Raw genomic sequence first — 24539 nt, 5'->3', positions numbered from 1 at the left:
CAACATGGGCAGCCCTTGAACTGATCTCCTCACAAAGTTAAGAGGCCAGGACATGCAGGCTTAACTAGCTGTTAAGCCGACATACAATCACTCACCAGAATACTACTGCATGCGTGTGATGTGTATGCAACTTTTACGTAAAACTATATCTTTACCATGACCCTGCACTTCCGAGAAGCCCGAGTGTGGCCACTTAAAATAGTCCTGATAGGAACCTGACGACAGCCGCTGTCTTTACAGAACCCTGGCAAGCCTGCAGCATGTATACACACAAATACACACACAGAAGAGATGCAAAGCTATCTATATATCAATCTATGAATTAATGACACTAACATGCTTTAAATATGCACAAGTAACAAAAGTACTAGGTGTGAGGTAAGCAGACACACACACACCCATCTCCACTTATCCAACTCTATGCCAGTGACCGAGAACGCAGCCATGTGACCGTCCCACAAACATGACAGCCTGAGATTGATGAAAGTCTCACATGACACCCTGAGTTATTAAAGCATGCGCTGGAGGAAGGACACCACGCCATCGGGAACCTGAAACACTACTTTGCCTGCAAAACTCTCAAGGAAAAGCATCACTATAAATACATTTGATGTGGTGTATAATTTTGTTTTGCAATATGCAAAGTCATGCATTTTCACAAAGGAGGGAGGATTGTATGTTCCACCCAGAGATGTGCTGCATACATAAATCAAATATGATTTAGTAAGTGAGGTCTTGAGGTCTTACAAAATGGTGCATAAAAACAAAAACGCTGCCCACACCCATCCCATCCTTTCTCTCGCTTACACGCACTCCCTCCTTTTCTCAGCATTGACACAGCTATATTGAGTCGTATGCTCCGGGTCAAGAAGGAAGTTTCCTCAGCAGGCAGCGGTGGCAGGGGGCAGCCAGGAAAAGCAGTCTGGCTGTGGGTGGGGAGGACAAAGCTATTGGCTAACGATCAAGCCTCAGACTGGCTACAGAATGAGCCTGGAGCTCTCAGTGTAATGTACAGTATGCTGTCTCTAGTCAGGTGCTGCAGCCTGGGAAACCGGAGAGGCCTTTTAGGCTTTCCTCCCATCAGGGTCAGCCAACCTGCTGCCCTCTGCGGTATTCTGGAGGACACAGTGCTGTGCTGTGACAGAGCTTTGGGTGATGCATTATGCAGGGCAACAGGGTTGCAAAACAGCAAAACTTTTTCTTTTACTTCTCTATTCATCACCTGCAAGGCTTTTGCTGGAGTAGACCCTAGTTAGATCTCTATATAGATATCTGCATATGAATGCAGATATCTGTAGGCAACATGACAAAGTTTTGACATCAGAAGCGTTCTGGTTTCCGTTGGCAGTCCGAGTAGTATTGACCAATCACGTTTGAGTGGGCTTTGGTTGAATGCGGGTAAACAGTCCGTGTAGAAAGCAAAAGTGGCGTAATGCATCGGCCGATATGAAATCGCCTGATGACGATTTTTTTTTTTTAATAACTTGCTTCAATTTATCTGCATTGAAACATGAAACAATCCAGTTGTAGACGTCCTCTCTCAACTCCAACTCCATTCTCGCATCTCAAGATGTTAATCAGACTGTAAACAATGACCAATGCACGGAAGAGTGGTCTTGGCCCAGATAACCTTCATCCAGATATCCACTGGCTACACCAGAGCCCCGAAATATTGTCCGTTGCCCCTAGAGGTTAAATCATTATCAGAACGATAGCCGATGGGTTCTAAGACTGCTGACAGTTTAATAGTAGGTAATAGATAGTAATCAAAATGTTATCAAGCAATATGGCCTATTGCAATTTTCAAATCGCAGCAGGCGCAATATTTTTTAAAGGCAAAATGTTGCAAACGTTTTCATCTTCCCAAAAACACACTAGACTATTCCTGCTATACCACCCAAGTGCCCTCTCCACCCATCTCTCCTTCTCCTTGCCTTTGTCTTCTCACAGTTCTGCCCTCTCCAGAATAATTCATGCCTGATGAATGGGGAGCTCACGCCAGAGTTATGAAGAGCACAGCTGATCACTGAGTTAACAGAAATGCCCGCTGCCTGCCTCTTTGCTCCAGGATTGAAGCCAGTCAAACACACAAACACACACACACCATTTATATCACTGGGTGCAGGGCACCTTTATGGCCATGGAACGTGCTCTGGCACAAACATGGGCCAAAGTTCAAGAAGCAACACAAGGAGGTGAGCTTTCAGGTCCTTTGGAAGATATATCCACCATGGGTGGCAGGCCTAGAGCAACATTTTCCAATGCAAGTGTATTTAAAACTGAAAAGAGCACTTTCCCCTTGGTGGCAGACCTGACCCTGACCCAGAATGTGTGTAGGAACTCACACAGGGAAACTGCAAATCAACTCAGGGAGTATAGAGTATCCTACCAGTCAGCTCAATGATGCTTTGCTCAGTCAGATTGAATTCAGCAGCAAGTATTTATATTGCTTATAGTGGCATTACATGTCATACTTTACATGAATGAACTTCCATTCTGAACTAAAAAATATATATATATATACTTTAGACAGCAGTACCCTCTGCTACAGGTGCACAATATTGTGGTAATTATGTCAGTAAAGGACAATGGCTGCTTGTCACTGCAATCCAGAGAGAGAAAAAAGTGTCTAATGCAACAGGACTGGGCAATATGACGATATATATATCGTCAAAACGATATAAAAATGTCTATGTTCTTATCGTTATATAGGCTAGGCCTATATATATATATATTTCTTTTTTCTCTATAATTTCACTTAAAACAAAAGATTGTGGCCATATCGCCCAGCCCTATAAAACAACAATATGATGTATTTCATTCAAGCAGGCATGACATGAGATCTTTAAGGACAAAAATCGAAGAGCTCAGACGTTTTATGTCTTCTTCATTTGAAATTGAAGCAATTCCTGTTCATCTGCTGCAAGACACCTGCAACTAGTGCTGTGTTAGTACTAAAATTAGGATTATAATCTTGCATTTGTTCAAAGCATCACTTGTATAAACTATATATATTACAGTGCAGTGTTTAATACTAAATCAGGACATACTATCTTGCTGGGCATCATTGGACATATCATATATTTACTTATAACAAAAAACATCCGTATCAGCCGCTTTAAACACAAGTGGTTATCAGAAAAAGTATGAGATTGTGCATCCCCAGACTACAGTCTGTCTCCGGAGGCTGAAGCCCATCAGTGACCGCCTGAAGTGATCACATGTGCCCCCAACACAGAGCACACTGTGTCCTCCCTCTGCTGGCTGACGGCACCGGCACCGGCGAAGAAGAGTAACAGTACAGTCGCAGGAGACTGGTAGAAAGTCAGCTGTACTTTTGCTCCAAGTTATCGGGGAGTATAGCTCACGATTGGGCAATCAGCTTTTTCTATTAAGGCCACAAATCAGTGGAACACCCTGCCTTACGACGTGAGGAGCTGCAGCTCTATCAGCACTTTCAAAACCAACTTAAAACGTCCGTGGAACGAGCTGCTCAGCTCTGTACTCACTGATCTTTACTCCACGGTCTTCATGACTTGCTTTTTACTTGACAAGCACACTTTGTGATGTGCTATTGTGTGTAGCTGTGTATTGTATGTTATTTCTTGTATGACTGTAGTATGTTTCTTTGTTTTGACCTGCCAAGGGACTACAGATGTGAATGAACTTAAAGCTATAATCTGGTACGGTGCATCAAATGGTGACATTTATGTTTTAAACTGTACATGGTCCCTTTTAAATAAAATAATAAAATAAATAAATAGGCAGAAGATGCGACGAGAGAAAAGCTACCACACAAAAGGAGCACAAAGGGGAAAGGAGGACACACTGCTTCAGCAACTTCTAAGCAATGATACCAATTAGCTGGTTATATCGCACTCCAGGAAGGGAGAAGGCGTTTATTATGAACTTATTAACACTTTATTATCAACAGCACATGAGCTGTAAACTCTCAGGATGTGCTTGAGTGCGTTTGTTCGTTTGTTTATTAAGATCCCCATTAGCTTTTTGCATAGCAGCAGCTATTCTTCCTGGGGGTCCACATAGTTTACATGGTGACAATACAAAAAAATACACATTCACACTACTCATCATCATACACTAACATATAGCACATGGTAATACACGTAAAAAAAAAAAAAAAAAAGCAAATAGTGCGGCTCTGACTGAATCTATCATGATCTAACAGATAAATATCATCATTTATAACATGGGATGCCCATAATCCCCTTACACACACCCAATTATACCTATTAATTACTAAAGTTTATTTACTAAAGCCCCAGGACACTCATCAGCAGACTGAGGAACAGTTTTTTCCCCCAGGCCATCAGACTTTTAAATAGATAATTCACACGACACCTTCTCACACAAACATATATCTTATACTGCATATGTTCTTAATGTATATGTGCTTAATATGCCTGTATGTGTTCTTAATATGCCCTTCCACAAAGTATTTCCTTTTATAATTGTAATATAACTTATTATTTCAATGGAGCTTCCCAGCAAAATGCATTTCACACGATTGTACCTGTATAACCGGTGTGACAATAAACATCTTGAATCTTGAATCTTGAGTTTCTTCAAGATAAACTCAAGATAAGTAATCCTCTTTTAGTGTTTTTTCTTAAAACCATATATAGTATTTTGTTGTGTAATATGATTTGGGAGTGAATTCCATTCTTGAATCAGCTGGATTATAGTCTTTTGTATGCTTGTGAGCTGATGTGTATGTATGTGCATATGTAACTGTATGAATATGTATATGCTTGTTTCTTTATTTACCCCATTCTATTGTTTTTTTATTTAATTATTTATGTTTCAGTGTATTTTGTTTGTATATGATGTGAATTTCCTTGGAAAGCTCTTTGTGCTTGAAAAGTGCTCTACAAATAAAATTATTATTATTATTATTATTATTATTATTATTATTATTGCTCTGTATATTGCTGTACTTTGACCTGATTTTGTTTTTGTGCTTTGTGCTTGAATCAGCTGAATTATAGTCTTTTGTATGCTTTTGTGCTGATGTGTATATATGTGCATATGTAACTGTATGAATATGTATATGCTTGTTTCTTTATTTTCACATTCTATTGTTTTTTTATTTAATTATTTATGTTTCAGTGTATTCTGATGTGAATTTCCTTGGAAAGCACTTTGTGCTTTGTGCTTGAAAAGTGCTCTACAAATAAAAAAATATTATTATTGCTCTGTATATTGCTGTACTTTGACCTGATTTGTTTTTTGCATCTTGGTAAAGTAGAACAACCTGCAGCAGCAGCAGCATCATCATGCATGGTGCAAGCATTGTGTGTATCTGTACTAAAGGATAGCCTCGTTAGCATTAGCATGTTAGCTCAACACACACACACAGACAGAGAAACAGAGAATAGCTAGTTTACCTGAAAGCTGGGTGCTCTTTGCTGCATCTCGGTGGCGGCGACGAAAACGCGTTTCTCTTGTTGAAAAGTTTCTGGAAGAGAGTCGGAGGCATTTTGTACCAATTCAGGTTTCTTCTTTCTTTTCTCAAATCCAAGAAGAGCAGCTCTTGTTCCTTGTAACTGTCTCCATGGGTGTCACACAGTCATATGACAAGGGGTTAGTCACGGGAGCTGCTTGGCAACCGCCCACTGCCTTTTTCTGATTGGCTGCTGCTACTACAGAATTACCTGATTGGCTGGTTATTTTTGGAACGCTGTACCACGTGGTCAGTGGATTCGCTGTGTTGATGTTTTGTCTGGAATCGTGACAGCATGAGATTTATTCACAAGAAATCATACAAAGTGAGGACTGTTGAACAGCTTGTTATAAGATCATTGAAAGACACTACATGAGAAAAGAGTTAAGTGGAGAAAAAAAAAATAAAATACAGAGGTGCATCCAACAAGAAGTATTTATTTAGGCTATAACCTAAAAACATGCAAATACATAATGTATTTATTGTACAATAATTTATTTTAGACTTTTTTTTTTGCAAGATTTTAAAATTGAAATTATCATCATGATGTCTAATTATCTTTTGATATGTTTATATATACTTTCTTTTCTTCTGTACTGTTTTTTGTATGTATTTCATTGTTTTTATTGGATTGTTTTCCACTGTTTGGTTAGGTTTTTCTGCACATTTTGTGTACTTCTTGTTGTTGTTTAACTTTTGTTGTATTTTTAAAATTATGTTAGTTTAGATCTTTATTCCTTTTTTGTCATTTTTTTTCCTTGGCCTCTCCTCAACGATTTCTTCTTTTGTTTTTTTTCATTGACTGGATTTTGTGCAGTTTTATATATGTGCAAATAAATAAAAAAAATAAAAAATAAATTATAAGATCATTGAAGGACCCACATGAGAAAAGAGTTAAGTGGAAAAGCCAGGATTGTGCTAAAAAAAAAGAAGCACAGAGGTGTATCCAACAAGAAGTATTCAGGCTATAATCTAAAAACATGCAAATACATAATGTATTTATTGTACAATCATTTTTTTTTTCTGACGCACATTACTCATTTTTAACAGTCTCTTAATAGTCCTGTATCACAGCTGTTACCCTGCACTATATTCAGTTTTAACAGTTTTCTTCATCTCCTTGTATTTTTATATCTGGTATATCTTTTTGTACTTTGTACTTTGCACTACTAACTTTTTTACTGCCTTTTTACTAACATGTTTTTGCACTACGGAACTGTGATGCTGGAAACTTGAATTTCCCTCGGGATCAATAAAGTTACTATCTATCTATCTATCTAGTCTAGAAAGACAGTTAGACAGAAGGTTAAATACATTTACATTTAGCTTAGATTAGGTGCTTATGGCATTGACACATAGAGAGAGTAAATAAAACATGCAGATAAACACAAACATATATATTTCACATGTAAAATTGACAAACAATCACCCTCAGGAGAAGAGAAAAGATGGCTATTTTAGATAAGATACAGGTCTGACATCTAGTGGTCATTTTGCACCAGACACTTGTTTGATAACATTTTAAAAAAGGAAATCTGGGGCTGGTTTGACTGCTTTCAGTGTATATACAAGTGCATTTTCATAACCAGATATGACACAATTTGTACTGTAGAATATGTAATAATAATAATAAAAAATAAGGGCCAGGTTGAGAAGCAATGAACGTTGAAAGGTCTATGGTGTGCAGGTGGCATCCCTTTGATTTATTCTCTTTAAATAACATATTCAAATACTGATCAAACTAAGCACATTTTCCATATTTAGTCGGCCTCATACACTTGTTACACTGAGTGTTGACATCTCGTTTTGAAGTACTGCTCTTTTACAGGATATTTCACGCACAGACCTCTTTGATCTCTATAGATTATGGGAGAAAGCCAAAATCTTTACATACCATATTTTGGCTTCAAAAAACACAGAGGGGTGTCCAACAAGAATTCTAAATAAATACATGAAAATAGGCTAAAAAATGTATTTATTGTACAATCAGTTATTTTGGACATTTTTTTCCGACACATAAAAGTGTTGAAAGACAGATGACACAAATATAGAAAGCCACAAAGTCAAATAAAATCACATTTGAATTTGTAGCTCAGATAAGGCGCTTATGGCATTGACACATTTGTAGAGATTAAATAACACAAACAACATGTATATATTTCACATATAAAATTGACAAACAATCACAATCAAGAGAAGAGAAAAGATAGCTATTTAAGATATAGTACAATACAATACAGGTCTGACATCTAGTGGTCATTTTGCACCAGACACTTGTTTGATTATGCAAAATTTTAAATATGGAAATCCGGGGCTGGTTTGACTGCTTACAGTGTGTATTAAAAGTGCATTTTCATAACCGGATGTGCCACAATTTGTACAGTAGGTTATGTAATAAGCGCCAGGTTGAAAAGCAATGAAAGTAGATAGTCTATGGTGTGCAGGCACCTACATACATGACAAGGTGTGGCATGAATTGGAATTATTCTCTTTAAATAACACATTCAAATGCTGATTAAACTGTGCACATTTAATTTTTCAGTTTCAGACATTTATTCAGCCTCATACACTGAGTCTTGACATCTTGTTTTGAGGTCTTTTACAGGATATTTCATATACCTTGATCTCTATAGATTATGGGAGAAAGCTTGAATCTTTACGTACAATATTTTGTCTTCAGATGTCACAGGACAAAAGGTTCTGTGTACTCAGGAGCTGTGAGAGGAAATAAAGGAGCACTCCTGAGATGAACACACCTTTCCCTCATCCCTTTAAAGAAGGCATCCCTGTCACTGTTGTCAATAAAGTCAAAGAACTTGGCTTTCTCCGGGCTACTTTGTACGGGCCTTTTCAATGTTGCCGTCAGTCGTAATGCTTCTTCTTTAGAGTTGATCTCACCTGCTCTGGATGTGTCTGCGTCAGGCTGCAGCTGCTCAGCCGGGCTGGACATGTGGATGGTTAATTTGGAGGCTGGTGTGTGTTTTGCTTCAAAGGTCTCAGCAATGATGGGGCAAAACCATACCTTCTTCTTGTACGAAATGGGCCTGCTGTTGGTGAGCTAGGGGAGCAGAATTATATTAGACCATGATCGTAATTTAAATAAAAATTAAATTGTGTATACATCGTATTTTACATTACATGGATAGCCAGGTGACTATCTTACTTTTGGTGGAGTTTTCCCCTTGAAGGCCTTCTCTGCAGATTGAGGGTTGAAAAACAAGACTATCACATTATTATTTGGTGCTTTATGACATTGTACAGTTTGATTAAGATACACATCTCAATTAATGAATCTTAACCTGTTTTAAATGAGTCTGTATGTATTTTGGTCTCAGCTTCAGGTCCTCTGTTTTTGATGCAAAGAGAGAAGATCAGTTTTGGTCATGTAGAGCACTCAAGATATTATTAGGACTTTTGGAAAATTAATCTACTAAATGGTGCATGTTAAGTGTCTTTTCAAGAAAGAAATTCAACAGACTCACTTGATCTCACAGCTCTTTTCAGCAAAGATTGTAGAGACATCTGCAGACAAATGTTTAGTTATTATCAGACAACTGCCGACTGTTTCATATACATACATACATACATACACTTGGACATCAAATTATATCAGTTTTTCTGTTGTTAGAATGACAATTTGACCCTGCAAAATATCATTTTTTAATACATGACTTGTTGTGAAAAAAATCCTCTTATGTTTTAATTGCAAATTGAAGAAAAATAAATAAATACAATTTTATGAAATAGAACAATATAATTAAATTAAATTATGATTATTACTTTCTTTTTTATTCCTTACCCAAAGATATTAAAAAATACAAACTTTCTTGCCACAACAATGTGTTTTTAAAAATGAGATTCTAAAAAATCTGAAAGGCCGACGCTTCCTAAAACTAACACTGTACACTTTTCAATTTTTATTTTATTTTATACATTTTATTTATTATATAATTTTATATATGTTTTTATTTAATGATTATTTTATTATATATATTCCTCAGAATACACGATAAGCTACAATTGACCAACTGCTAATATATATTTTAAGTTGTGATAAAAAAAAAATTCTATACCCAATTTCTTTTTTTTTATTAACAAGTTTAAAATGTTTATCCCATAGCAATATCATACTTAAAGGTACATCCAAAAAAAAATTAAAAAAAATATTTTAACTTCAAATAGTTATTGGCTGGGGTCTAAATATCCTACAAAATTAACTGTACTAACCAAATTTCTTATGATACCTACAGTAGTTTGCTATTTTAAACAACAAGAAATGTGTATTACCGAGGATGTTAGAAACATTGGGGGGATGAAACATGTTGATGCTCTCAGCATGGCTCACATCCAGCAGGGTGGAGTTTTTTATGTGAAGATGGAGACCCAGCAGCTCCTCCGTAAAGGGGAAAGTCAATGTCTCCACTGTAGAAAGAAGATTAAAAAAATAGAATCTAATAACCTTACATTCTGGTGGTGGATAAACAAAAATGCACACACACACCATAGCTCTCTCTTCTGAAGATCTCCGGGGAGGGAAGATTGCTGGAAGTTGCAGAAGCAGAGGAGTCTTCCTCATCACCATCATCATCATCATCAGAGCTGAAAGTTGTGTCTGACTCCATGCTAGAAGATGAGATGCTTCCCAGAGTCACTGTCAGGTTTTGCTTTTCTTCTTTAACTGGCATTTCACCACCTTTAAAAGCCTCTGGCTCGGGAGTCGTCTGAATGGTTTGGTGACCTGCTGGTGACACTCGATGGCCAGATTTTTTATTAGTTGGTGCGGCAGGCGAGACGACTTTGTCTCTGGGGTTTTCAGTAAATGCAGGGCTTCTCAGGCGTAACACATATTTGCAGTGGGCAGGCTTGATGCTCGTCTGTGTGTTATAAGGATAAGCATGGAAAATGAGGAGAGAGTACATTTTTTTTAAACAAACGGCTATATTATATGCATTTATTTCCTTTTTTGCATGCCCTGTATTGTGAGCCTCTATCTTGCATGTTTTTTTTAATGATTTTAATAACTTCTTTTAATATTACATTTTGTTTTTAGGGTGACTCTGAAACATCTGTCAATGACAGATGACTGACAATATGAGCATACTTAGACTTTTCTGTAAACTTGTCAGTATGAGCCAAGTATACTTCGACTTTTCGGTATACTTGTCAGTATGAGCAAAATATATTTATGTATACTTTTGTTAAGTATATCTCTGATAAGTACATAAAAAGTAAACTGAAAGTATTCAGCATTCCCAAATAGAGAATGTGGTTTATACATGTCAATATAATTATTATGAAGAGAATAGAAATCAAAGTTTGTCGTCCATACATATAAATATCTCTCTATTAGTCAGAATACTCACCAACACTGGGTGGGCTGGTTTGACAGTTGGGACATTCATCTCCTTCACCTCAGGTTCCTCTGGAAATGCTTCATAATGCTTGTTGGGCAGAAGCCTCCTGCACTCTGAAAGTTCTGAATAAGTAATGTATGAATGATAGTAGCTAGATAAATGCAGTTACTTAATGTACCTGCATTGAACAGGACAGATATAGTTCTCCTAATGCATGGGGGTTTTCAAAGTCTGAAATTATGGGCCTAATATTGCTGTTTGACTTAAAGGTCCCATACTGTAAAAAGTTAGATTTTCATGTCTTTTATATCATAAAGTAGGTTTAAGTGCTGTATAAATACTGTGAAAGTATCAAAATGCTCAATCTACAGAGAAATACCCACAGCCTGTATTAAGAAACTGAGCTTTTGAATCAGCATGTAAACATGTTCAAGTAGAAACATAAAATACAAGTATGAAGCTGAAAATGAGCATGATATGGGACCTTTAATGTCAGACAATGAAACCAAATACATAAAAAGGTCTGCCTTAAGGCATTTATTAGTTTCTAACTATGGGAACGTGGGAAAAAACAGTAAAATTCACTAAAACTACTATATTTTTAACCAAATCACACACATTTAGGCTATTCCATCTTCTTTTAATAACCAATATGTTTTCACTTCCATTCACTGGGCCTCATCTGAAACAGTTTGGAGCCTCTGTAGGCCTCTGCCCTAATGCATTGACTACATTAAAGTAGGTTTAATGTGAACAGATTTAAGTAGTTAAACACTAAAATGAGAAACACATGAATTCAGACAAACAAAGTGATGTTGAGCATTTTTTCTTTCACAATTGAAAAGGCTCCCAGTAGGCTATTTAAAGTTCAACTGAGCACAGAAGCTCAAACTAAACTAATCCTGTTGGCTATGACAAGACAAGACAAGACAAGACAAGACAAGACAAGACATTCCTTTTGCAGTGTACAGCAGCAAAGGGGATAGTGTATAAACAAGATGCATCAGCTAACACAGTAAAAAAAGAGACAAAAAAACATTTAAATAGAAGGAAGTATAAAAATAGGAGCAGTATATACAGTATTGACAATAAACAGACTATTAACAAAATTGCACAAGTGGAAAATTATATTGCACAATGAGAATTAAATGAAATCCCACCTGAAAAGATCAGGCTATTGTCAGTTTTACTAAAGTTATGGTGCATACTATGAGAAAATTATATTTTATAAAGAAAAATAGGTTAGGTTTAAGGTGCTGTGTGTGTTTGAGTGTTTATTTCTTACTGTCTCGTCTGCTCAGTGCTCGTTTCACAGGTGTATCTCGCTTGTTAGGTCGGTTGAACTTGTGTCGACCCATTTCTTAATGAAATTAACTTCCAAAAACGTCTAAAATCTAAAACAGATGTTAGAGCAACTGTTGCTGCAAACACATTTACACAAATATGTAATATTATTACCTAAAAACTGAGAGATTAACGGTTTAAAATCAGACTGGATGCTAAAACATACTGACACTTTTCCTCTCTGATCTCTGTGCGGTGCCTAGCAACCGAGCACACCTGTTGCTAATGACGATTAAATAAATATGTGTCACTTTTATTTTGAAAATCTTCAACGGAAGTCTTAAAGATCCCATATCATGCTCATTTTCAGATTCATACTTGTATTTTGTGTTTCTACTAGAACATGTTTACATACTGTAATGTTAAAAAAAAAACACCTTTATTTTCCTCATTCTGTCTGCCTGAATATGTCTGTATTTACCCCTCTGTCTGAAACGCTCCGTTTTAGTGCATTTCAACGGAATTGCATCGGAATTATGTTGCTAGGCAACAGCTTGGGTCCATGTTTACTTCCTGTCAGCTGATGTTATTTACAGGCACACAGCAAAACAGGAAATAAACTGGGACACATTTAGAATGATTACGGTTAAAACCGCGTAATGGTCTAAATATTGTATATTTGTGACATCACAAATGCACAGAAATCCTAACGGCTTTTTTCAAACGCACAATTTCTGAATATGGGCTGTGCGTATTTCTCCGTATTTTGAGGGTAGTTAACAGTATTTATATAACACTTAAACCTGCTTTATAATATAAAAGACAGGAAAATCTCACTTTTTACAAAATGGGACCTTTAAAACAAATCACCTCAGTATCAGGATCAGTAGCCTAATATCATAACTGGAAATAGTTGTATTAATAACAAGATATATTAGCGTTCTGGTCTGCAGCACATTTAGTCAAGTAGCCTACTGTAATTAAGTACTCGTTTGAGGTACTTGTAGCTACTTTACTTGAGTATTTTATGCAAAGGCTACTATATGTAAAAGGTTGTACAATTCAAAAAACCTTATATCTTTATGCATATATTTATTTTTGTCTTGTAATTTCCTTTTTGCTTGTTATTGTTATCATTTGCTCTGTTGCTTTATTATTGTGAACTGTGATGTGCTAAATGTTGTGCCTTTCGATTGTGCAATACTAATTTATAATTTAATGTATTAATAGGGTAATAAAAAAATCTATTTGATGCTGCTTTATACTTCGTCACTACCTTTCATAGGGAAATATTGTACTTTTTACTCCTCTACATTTATTTGACAGCTCTTTTCAGAGTAAGATTGTACATACAAATACAGTAGACTGTATGACATGTTTATAAAATACAATAGGCTACACCAGCTGTTCCCAACCTTTTTGGCAAATAAAAGCATCTAGTTGTGTTATCAGTTCCACCAAAGACTTATTTCTCCCTCCAAACTTCTCAAATGGTTTATTTTATATAATTGTTTGAGGCCTTAAGACTTAAAAAAAATATCCAATATTTCACAAAAAAAAGCAAAGATTACAGAATATTCCCATGTATAAAAACAAATGTGAAAGACATAGTTATGGAGAAGTGGTAGGATCACATAAGTGTACACTTCATTCTGCTCCTTTTTGGACATGTAATATTTGTTTTGTTTACATGTTTATTATAATTTGTATATTATGAGTTTACTATGTTTTTACTAATCATTTTATTTGTTATATTTTTTTAAATTTTTATCTGTTAAATGTTCGAAATAAATAAATAAATAGACACGATTTGGTTTGGGTGAATGGACAAGACAAAAACAACCTAAATCCAAAAATAGAAACATGACATTCATACCAGGGAAATCTTTCAAAATAAAACCTGTAAGCAATAAAAGAAACAAGACACTAGTTTAAAATCATTCCAGAATATCTTTTTATTTCATTGCCCTTGACCTATTCCCCACCCTCCCTCATCCCTATTGCTGCACTCAATCATTACAAGGATATGGTGCTGATTCCATTTTACAGCAGAATAGATAAATAAATAAGTACAATTCATCTCACTACACGCAAAAAGAGAGAAAAAAAATCCATTCAAACCATTGATTTTTAATAAATATGCTTACATCTAGCTGTCCTCATTTATGTACATCCACATTGTTTATGCTTTGGGACGGTAATCAACTTAAAAAGCCTATACATTACTTCTATGTGTAAACCCTCAGAAAAAAACAGCTTATTTTGTTTAAAAGTTGATGGTTGTTCTATTTTTCCTCCAGTGAGTGGGATTCATCAGCTTTGCCTACGTTACAAAGCCTTGCACTAGCAGCAGTGGCTGTGGGGCAGCTGCGTACAACCTGCTATTAATGGCCACAAAGAAATACTCGTCTTTTTCAAGTCAAACGCTAACGGTGCCAGCATCGCAGGGCAAACTGCATGCATTGCCCTGAGCCCTGCTTTTTGCATTATCTCTTTTTTTTTTTTACCTGACATACTAGTTGTGCAAAGATGGATGTAAAGAAAGTTGTGATTGAAGCGACTGAGTGTGATTGTTACAGTGGGCCAGTCCTTCACATAAACGAGTATAGCATGCATGCTGAACTGCCGATCACAGCCATGTAGCGGTGACTTTAATGAACGAGCGAATACATGAAGTGTGATCTGGATGTGGCTCAAACATGGAGCAGTGTAGACAGCAGTGATTTGTAAGGCAGGAGCTGCTACTCTCTCTACCTCTGACCTCAAACATGTGCTTTCGGTCAAATTGCACCATGTCTGGGTTGAATCTTTGCTGTGTCAGATCAGGGGAAATGTCACAGGCCCTGCTTGGCGGCACTGCTTGTTCGATTAAAAGGAAAATCTACTGTTTTCCACTGAGGATGAAGTCCATTACTGTCCCACGAGGTTTCAGCAGGACATCTCCTTGAGCTAGTCTATACACAAAGACATCACGCTTGCTGTCGTAGCCTACAACTGTGGGTTTTTAGGTTGTGTTTGGCTGGTGGGTTTAAACTGATGGAGGAGAAGCAGTTTGACAGGAAGTAGGAGTGGATTGCTCAACATAAAAGGTGCTGCTGCTGCTGGGGAGAGAGCATCTGATGGTTTGTTTTGGGGAAATAGCAGGTAGCAATGTAAGTAAGATTTAAAATGCCTAAATTAAAACAAATCAAACAAAGAAATAAAGTGAAATCCTCATGAAAACTACTTTGTATTTAGTGTTGGCAGGTTTATACTGCCCTCTGCTGGACAACACTGAGATGCACCCACTTCTGTTGTGTGATTTGTTCTTAATGCAGCATGGGAAATTCATGTCACAATGAAAAACAATTCAGTTCACAGACTAAAAGCTACATCATTTTCCTTTTAACATATGCTTTCATTGGATTATAATACCGCAGTAAATGCATACATAAAAAGGAAATACAAATGTGTATTGTTTTCCACTTTATTTCTTTGATTTTTTATTTTAAATCTTCCATAGTAGGGCCAGGTTTGGCTTGTTTTCCCAAAGCATGTTAAGCCTAAGGTGTCACGTCTTTGTCCCACTGCGGTTCAATGGTCAAAGCAGATCTTAGTGTTAAGATGCTCCAAGGGAAAATGTGCCGGCCTTCACATGGAGATGCTGTTGTAGAGCCGCTCGATCTTCTCCTTGAAGAACTCCCTCAGCTCCGGCCTCTTGGCCTTTAGTGTCGGAGTCAGGAGGCCGTTTACGATGGAGAACATCTCGTTGTGGACGTAGATGTTCTTCACCTTTAAAAGGAAAGAGTAGAAAAGATGTTGAATGAGAACAAGATTCTTGAGTCTCCCCAAAGTTACTACATTCCTCTTGGGTTATATAACTTTAACAAGAACCCCGGGTTAGTGTCATTTTAGGGAATATTTTATAGATAACACAAGTCTTCGCATAAGATCTGTAATATACAGTATTTTTCTGCTTAACCGTATCCAAGGGAACAAGCACCTATATGTCAATAACTCTTTTAGTTGGCTGATTTTTGTTTTATTTGTTTTTAATATAATGAGAAAACAAACTCAAAACTCACCAACCTTTCATATTCCTGATAATGAAGATTTCAAATTTTCAGTAAAACCACAATATATTTAGAGCTGCAACAATTAATTAATTAATTATCAACTATTAAATTAATCAGCAATTATTTTAATAATCGATTAATTGGTTTGAGTCATTTTTTAAGGAAAAAAAGAAGTCTGAATTCTCTGATTCCAGCTTCTTAGCTGTGAATATGTTCTGGTTTCTTTCCTCCTCTATGACAGTAAACTGAATATCTTTGAGTTGTGGACAAAACAAGACATATGAGGACGTCATCTTGGCTTTGGGAAACACTGATCGACATTTTTCACCATTTTCTGACATTTATAGACCAAACAACTACTCGATTAATTGTGAAAATAATCAACAGATTAATCGAGAATGAAAATAATCATTACTTGCAGCCCTAAATATATTTATTAACTGCTGCAGTATAAATATTTTACTGTCATTATTTTACTGAGTGGCTCAGACTGGAGCAATTTGTGAATAATTGCATTACTAAAGGATCCTATAAAGACATTATGACAAAATCAAACAGACCTTCCTTGAGATGTTGATGACACAGAAACGGACGGACATACTGTAGCTTTAAGACCAAGGCTGCTACAACAAATGTAACAAACCCAAACATATAACTGCCTACAGAACCTACCTGCTCAAAAGAGTGGAGGCCACTGGCCTTGCCCAGACGCACCAAATCTTCAAGGATCGCCTTCTTTAATTCCTGTTGACAAAAGAAGAAAGTTATTTTCCGTAGAATCTATTATCAACAGCGTTTGGAAGTGTTTGAGCCGCGTGTCACCTACCGTGTTTTTACAGAGGTCCTTGTAGGTGCCTAATATGCCTTTTTTTCTTGGCCCATTCAGGCATGACTTCAGGGTCAGGAACCACAATTCCCACCAAACAGGACTAGAAAGAGCAAACATAAGAGGCAAAAGTCAAAAGATTGTGTACTAATTCAGCTTAAAAAATAGCACCAGATAGGTGATTATGTGCTCTATTTGTCCTGGTTTGAAATGGAGCACAAGAACCATAGCACAGACATAGTCGCAGGCTCTCAGGAGCCAATCATTTCATTCGGAAAGCTTAACGTGGACAGCTGAGAATTACATTAATTAAGGTCTATAGGACATTCAAATGATGTGTGTGCTTGTTTTAGTATTCGTACCTGCAGGCTATCTCCATGAACATAGAGCTGTGCCACAGGTTGGCTCCTAATGTAGATGTTCTCGATCTTCTCGGGGGAAATGTACTCGCCCTGCGCCAACTTGAAGATGTGCTTCTTCCTGTCGATGATCTTCAGTGTGCCATTCTGCAGCAGAGGAGAAGTTGAATAAATGACTAGAAACAGGATGAAAATCCTGAGAGGTGCTCATGTAAAAACAATGCAAATGCTGTGTAATATAAAATATTTTATTATGCCTATAATGGAGTGTGATGTGAGCTGTGTGTACATACAGGCAACCATTTGCCGATGTCTCCGGTGTGAAGCCAGCCGTCTGTGTCCAGCGTCTCGGCCGTCCTCTCCGGGTCTTTGAGGTAGCCCTTAAACACGTTTGGTCCCTTCACACAAACCTACACGGGAGATTAGAAAAGTGGTGAAATATACAGTATACTCCTCTACAAACACTGACACAGATTTTATTCTAATAAAAAAATGTATGTTCCTATGTAATCTTATTTTATATGACGCTTTTATTCTCTAGATTATCGCATGTCGACTCCGTCAAAGCGGCATTGTAAAAATTTTAAAAGAGCTTACAGTTAGCTCTCTGATCATGAACACACACACACACACACACACATAAACTTATACACATACTGTGTACTGTATGTACAGTGTGAATGTTTCTTTCTTTCAAAATCATATTACTTACCTCTCCCTCTCCTTTAGAGGCAAAGTAATTCTTGTCAGGAACATCCACCAGTCTGATGAGGTTACATGGCAGCGGCGCTCCGACGTGACCTATTGAAACAAAATAATTAAAAACTCAACAAAACAACCTTTTCTTCTTGAATCATTTTCCTTTTTTGTGTGTCAACTTGGACATCCTTCGATAACTATGTGAGGAGGAGGAGGGACTATTTTCACCTGAACACATTTGGTTACATTCATTAAAAACTATTTTAAACTTAATGTCTATGAAATCTAAAAGAAAGAAAGGTCATATTTTTTTTCATTGAAATACAAATACCTCATGCAGTATCAGAAGCGAGCAGCAGGGGGTAATGCTGGACTACATTTAGATGTTGGTCAACATAGTGATCTGGTGATCTAACAGTCTTTTAATTACTGCCAGCGCTGCAAGCCGCACAACAGGCACATGAGGTTATGGTTTCATGTTAGGGTTTTGGCTGATGTGCAATAATAAAAAATGTATCAAGCCATTTCTCTCTGTGTTTGTTTCACCCATCTTTACTCTAAAAACACATGTGGACATAGGAAGAAAATAGTGGAATTCAAGGGTGAAGGCAACTAGTAGTACATTTTAAATGAGGAGCTTTAACATTAACAGATTTTTACCACAGTAGGGTTCCTTCTACTCCAGTCAAATAGCAGTAAATGAACAGCTTCTGTGTTCGAGTAGGAGATCAAACTACTCTTTTAATGTTTAATGCATATATATATATACATACTGTATACGTATTTGTTAATTATTTCACTGATTCAGACAAAAAATAAATGACTGACAAAGACGACACTGTCTCACAAATTGCAGTAGCTGTTTTATGCTTTAAAGGTCAAAGGTCGTGATTCGTAATTTTCCATATTAATTCAGCCTAAACAAAACAATTGAGACACTTTTAAGTCATTTTCTTCAGTTATTTTTACAAAAGCAGTTTGTGCTTTTTACTGCAAGGTCAAACTGTGTCATTACTCATACAAACTAAATACAATACATATAAGCCAGTGAGTTGACTCATGTTATACCTCACTACAACCTACATGCTACATATAAAAGGACAAACAAGACAATAATTACACTACGAGTAATACTCAGATATTAAGAATTATAAAGCTCACAAAAGGTTTTATATACAGCATGAAATCTTCATCAATAACATGCTGGAAACTGACAAACATGACTTTCATGATCACTTAAGTCCTAACTCATCACCTTCATCTCCATGTTCCCTTCAGGGATTAGGTGGATTTATTTAGTGAATTGAATAAGAGATAAGTGCTCACTGTGGTTTACCTACTAAGTCTAGTTTATACAAAAACCAGGGTCGTTAAAGCTCCGTCCACACAGAGAAAACAAATGTAACTGAGAGCAGGTGATGGCATGTTCACTAGGCTCTCAGGAAAAGCTCTGAGCTGTGTGGTGTTATTTCATCTTACTCATGTTTTTTGTATTTGTGTGTGCACGCAGTAAGATAGCAAAAACCCTCAAAAGCCTGGAAGAATTAACATTCATTTATTTCAATGAATAGGGCACCATGTTGGAAAGCTATTCAGTTCTTATGATGCCAACCTGTTGCAACACCATTTATTTCACTAATTCATCTGTCGTGCTTCTGTAAAATTTAAATGTTTCTCTCACTTTGATGGATTGAGCTATTTCCCACTTGTCAATTCCATATGAATTTTCATTTTTGTATAATTTTCTATAAAATAGAATGTGTAGATGCAACTAGAACTGCAACGATTAATCCATTAGTTGTCAATTATTAAATGAATCACCAACTATTTTGATAATTAATCGGCCTGAGTAATTTTTTAAGAAATAAAAGTCAAAACACTCTGATTCCAGCTTCTTAAATGTGAATATTTTCTGGTTTCTTTACTCCTCTATGACAGTAAACGGAATATCTATCGAACCATCGATTAATTGAGAAAATCAACAATGAAAATAATAGTTAGTTGCAGCCCTTAGATGCAAATACCTAGAACATTTAATGAAGGGTAGGCATTAGTTATGCATTTGTTTATGCGGTATAATATGTGCTTAGTAATAATAATAATAATAATAATAATATTATTATTGTTATTATTAATAATAATAATAATAATAATAATAATAATAATAATAATAATAATAATAAATTTATTTAAATTATTAACCTAAAATCCTAACCCTAAAGACAGATTGTATTGCATCTGAATATATATCTAAAACAAAGGTGATGTATTAAAATGTACTGGTTTATTTTGGTTTATCTCCAGCTAAAAATCTATTATTTGATGACTTAATCAGACAGCCAATTATAACACAGTTAAATCCATAAATAGCTTTTAGTCTGTACAATTGGACACTTGGAAAATTACTATCAATGCCAAGACGTTTAACTGAACACTAGAGGGTAAATACGGGCAGTTGTGGCAGCTACTTGTCTTATATACAGGCTTGTTGATGTTGGCAAAAACCGTAGCCGACATTATGACTGTTTGTTGATAATGTGGCCGAACAGCTCCTTTCTTTCTGTCCGTCCCACCCTTCCGGGCCTCGCCTTTTTCCTTTCTCCCTCTACTGCACAGCCTCCCCCTCACTCTCGCCCTGCTTATTTTCCACTGTGGGTGATCTATAAAATGCTCACTGGGAGCGGAGCTGATAAGACCTCAGTAGTTACATCATTATCTGAGCAGCTGTGAGCCCACGTTTCATATCAGGGGCATTCACGGAGCAGCAGCAGTTCACTTATCAAGTTTACACACACACACTGACCTTAATTAAACACTATCACAGCATGTTCATTTCTCACAATCATGACCACACCTTTGAACTGAGCCTCTAGTCAAGTAAACAAGTTCATTGAGTCCGGCAGAGATAAGGATCTGTCTTCCTTTTCATGGCCTGTTACACAAACGCTCACCTGGGGTCCAGTCGCCAGGTGTGGTGAAGGTGCAGCCAGCTGTGCACTCTGTCTGGCCGTACGCCTCGTACACCTGCACACAGACACAGGCCATGTTGAGAGGTTGTATTTGTGCATGTACTGTACTGTATGATGGTTGAACATAGCCTATACATATCTTTGTGAGGACCAATTTGAGTTTTAGGCCTTCAGAGTGAGGGCATTTTGTCTGGTCCTCACTTCTTTAAAGGGCTATTTAAAGATTTATATGTAGTTTTAGGCTTAAGTTTAGAATTAAGTTTTTGTTAAAGGGATAGTTTGGGTTTTTTGAAGTGGGGTTGCATGAGGTACTTCTCCATAGTCAGTGTTTTTACCTACAGTAGATGACGGCCGGCACACCCCCAGTTTGGAGAAGCAGACAGGAGTTACCGACACCGGAGCAAAGCAATGTACTGCTGTGGATAATGTCGGTAGCAAGACGTATTTTAGCCGCCTAAAAGAACGGTTCACCTTAAAATATCAATATCAAGTGTACGCTACATCTAGAATATTTTCATCAGTTGACCTTGCCGTCAGACCTTTCCAACGGGAACTGAAGCTGTTGTATCCATCTATACTCTCATCCAAGCTACCAGACTCCATTGAAAAAAACTGTAATTTTACCTCGCAGAACACGGGTTGCTGATCTACCACTCGATCTACCACTCGATTGAGGCAGCGGTAGACCAGCTACTCTCGTGTTCTGCGAAGTAAAATTACAGTTTTTTTCAATGTGGTTTTGTTGATTTGGCGAGAGCATAGATAACGGCTTCAGTTCTCCATCGGAAACATAGACTGTACAGCTTTCTCACGGAAAGTTAAACAGGTGAAAACATTCTAAATATAGCATACACTTAAACTGATGTTAGTTAGTTGAGCCTTTCTTTTAAGTGGCTTAAATACGTTTTGCTGCTAGCCCCGTCCACAGCAGTACATTGCTTGGCTCCCATGCGGTAACTCCTGTCTGTTTCTCCAAACTGGGGGTGTGTCGACCGTCATCTACTGTAAGTAATACACTGACTATAGATAAGTACCTCATACAACCCCACTTCAAAACATCTGAACTATCCCTTTAAGGTAAGGGTTTGTAGGCATGTAGTTGTGATGGTTAGGGTCTAGAGAATCAATTACGTGAATGAGGTTCGTCAAAGAATAGTAGTACAAACATATATATATGAGTGTGTGTGTGTGTGTGTTTGTCTGACCTGGCATCCCAGAGCTGCTCTGAGAAATCCCAGGACGGTGGGCGAGGTAGGAGCCGCTCCTGTTATAATCATCCTCAGTCTTCCTCCGAGGCTGGCCTGTGCAGACAGGAAACACATGATCACTACAGAGGGGTCTTCACTTTCATTTTTTCGTAAAATAATATTAATAATAAAAAAAAACAATCCAAGAATGTATTGTTTATATTGGATTTTAAAGAACGGGCTTTCAAGGCTCTCTCTCAATCTGCTTCTTACTGTGAGCGATGGGGTCAAACTGTTTTAGTTATATTACATGAGACGTTTCTGGTTTTGTTTTTTTCTCTGTGCTCTTCTCACTGGTTTGCAATCTGATGACAGTTGGTGAGCTGTTTGATCTCTAAATATAAACAAACCCAACCTGATGAACCAGTTTTTTATGTTGCTCTCTTGGTCAAAAAGGTTATGGAGAAATACAGTTTTCAGGGACTTTAAGTCTAGATAATTGCAAAGAGCTCAGGAAGATTACCATTAATTCTAAGTGGTAAAATACAAACAATGCAGCACACTAAAGAATAAATACAGGCAAGTGTGACAACTACTTTTACACCTGCTTGATTATATTGGAATTTAAAGTGAAAATAGGATTATAAAAATACTACGTGCAACTTAAACAGTCTATAGTTTAATAGTGTCTTTGGTTGTGTAATTACTTTTAGGAGCTCTGGTGCATGATGATCTTTTTTCTCTCCACAAACACTGTCTTCTTGCAGGGTTTGTTCAAACATAAGATTTGCTCCTTCTAGAAAATCTTCTTCCTTTAACCAATTTTTCCGTGGAAAAGTGAAAAAAACCATGACCATGTTGTGATGGGATCACACCAGCCGCAACACCAAATGGCCCCCTCCCCACTTCCTACCCCCCTACTTCCAGCGCCCTTGCTTGGACCACACCCATCTTCAAACTCAGCCTTCATTTTGATCTCAACTACACACCTGTAAAGTTTCGTAACTGCGTCTTGCCCGATTGTAACGCTATCGGATTACAAAATCTGTCTACAGACAGACAGACAGAAATATGAATACCTGGCAAAGTACTGTGGCAGTTCCTGCTAAATAGGTGAGTCCAGGACCACATTTTGCCATGGTGACACACACACAGACTCAGGTAACAATCCCAGCATCGCTGTCACGGCTGGTAAAGATCCTTGCTGGTAAAAAAATTATGCTGTCAGTGAGTTGTGGCATAAACTTGTCTCACCAGTCTTCAAGCCAGACAGTTGGAAATGCCAGGAATACAGTAGTGAGATGCATCATTTCCCCTAACTGTGTCAAAACATTTATGGAATGTTAACCTTGCTTTACAAAGGCATAGCAATGATGGTATTTAGGGTGAAAACCACAATATAGAAATCTGGCTTTGACTTCAACTGCGCACCTTCATCATAATTAACTTGGTGATGGTGATGTTGCAGGATGTCACCAGCTTGTGGAACAGAAATCCACGGTGGCCCATTTAGTTCAGGAAGAGGAAACACCATTTACCTGAATCTTACTGAAGAAGACTTTGTCCCAGAAGCTGTCACTGCGAATGATCCCGCTGCTGACTTCAGCACCTTTTCTCTTAGCAGCAAAGTTGAGCAGCCAGCGCTTCAACGGGCTATTAGCCTGGCTGAAGATCTGCAGAGGAGACAAAGACAACAAACACGTTTGTTTGGTTGGGGACAGGCCCTTCTCGTTGCAGCTGTTGAAAACATGTACATTACCAGAAATGATTGAAGACTGGTAGCATTCTCCGTAACAACCCTCTCTTAAAATTTAGAGTTTTTTTATTACACAGCATGCATTTCTTAAGAAACCAGACTTCAATGCATTAGTCATCATTCTATCCCTAAACCACAGCTACAAAATTTATCGTAACATGACTCAGAAACGTAGTAGTAACCCATTTTATGTGTTTTTTAAACCTCAAATCCCTCTCAGTGTCAGAATGCCAGACAACACCCATTATCACAGCTGGTATGTTTTCTAGAGAAATTCACAGTGAACTGAAAAAAAACAGTTTATTTAAAAGCCTTTTCTTCATCTGTTTATCTCACCTTGTCGTACATGCGGTTGAGCAGTCGAGGCACCACTGGGAAAATGGTCGGCCGCAGGGTCTTCATGTCATCTGGGAGGAGGCGGATGTCGCCCTGATAGAACCCGATCCGTCCTCCATGGCAGTACACCACAGACTGCAGGAAACACATAGTGAGCTTAACGTTACCAGCTGTCTGGTGTGTCTTATTGATAAAATCCCAACACTGACAGGGGTTAAATCACTTGACATTTTAGATAGAAATTCATGGA

At 37.3% G+C, this 24539-nt stretch overlaps 3 protein-coding genes across 3 annotated transcripts in view; all 3 read right to left on the bottom strand.

Annotated features, from left to right (window-relative positions):
* The window catches only part of fnip1 (folliculin interacting protein 1), a 41363-nt gene extending 35760 nt beyond the window's left edge, over positions 1-5603 (bottom strand). Inside the window, exon 1 of the mRNA XM_037748267.1 lies at positions 5409-5603. Coding sequence (XP_037604195.1) covers positions 5409-5500 — 92 coding nt within the window. The 5' untranslated portion in view covers positions 5501-5603. The remainder of the gene's footprint in view (positions 1-5408) is intronic.
* Positions 5604-6849: 1246 nt separating this feature from the next.
* Positions 6850-12386, bottom strand: LOC119475163. Its single transcript, XM_037747616.1, has 9 exons — positions 12104-12386; positions 10828-10940; positions 10245-10338; positions 9966-10211; positions 9752-9886; positions 8947-8986; positions 8764-8819; positions 8628-8659; positions 6850-8522 (listed from the first exon to the last, which is right to left on the bottom strand). The coding sequence occupies exons 1-9, from the start codon at positions 12174-12176 to the stop codon at positions 8148-8150; spliced, it is 1164 nt and encodes a 387-aa protein (XP_037603544.1). The 5' UTR covers positions 12177-12386; the 3' UTR covers positions 6850-8147.
* A 2126-nt stretch (positions 12387-14512) lies between these two features.
* The window catches only part of acsl6 (acyl-CoA synthetase long chain family member 6), a 48701-nt gene continuing 38674 nt past the window's right edge, over positions 14513-24539 (bottom strand). Inside the window, 11 exon segments of the mRNA XM_037748964.1 lie at positions 14513-15873; positions 16830-16901; positions 16984-17028; positions 17030-17086; positions 17346-17489; positions 17636-17752; positions 18055-18143; positions 20993-21065; positions 22216-22311; positions 23736-23870; positions 24290-24424. Of these exon segments, the coding sequence (XP_037604892.1) occupies positions 15733-15873; positions 16830-16901; positions 16984-17028; positions 17030-17086; positions 17346-17489; positions 17636-17752; positions 18055-18143; positions 20993-21065; positions 22216-22311; positions 23736-23870; positions 24290-24424 (1104 nt within the window). The 3' untranslated portion in view covers positions 14513-15732.

Source organism: Sebastes umbrosus, chromosome 17, assembly GCF_015220745.1.
Source record: "Sebastes umbrosus isolate fSebUmb1 chromosome 17, fSebUmb1.pri, whole genome shotgun sequence".
Lineage (NCBI taxonomy): Eukaryota > Metazoa > Chordata > Actinopteri > Perciformes > Sebastidae > Sebastes > Sebastes umbrosus.
Note: the sequence above shows the minus strand (reverse complement) of the source record. Positions and strands in the feature narration are given on the sequence as shown.

Excerpts from the sequence above, each read along its gene's own strand:
- LOC119475163 (XM_037747616.1), bottom strand. The coding sequence starts at position 12,176 with ATGGGTCGACACAAGTTCAACCGACCTAACAAGCGAGATACACCTGTG. Across the intron at positions 10,212-10,244 it reads CAAAGTCGTCTCGCCTGCCG|CACCAGCAGGTCACCAAACC; the intron begins CACCAACTAATA and ends GCCATCGAGTGT. Across the intron at positions 8,523-8,627 it reads AGGGGAAAACTCCACCAAAA|CTCACCAACAGCAGGCCCAT; the intron begins GTAAGATAGTCA and ends CTGCTCCCCTAG.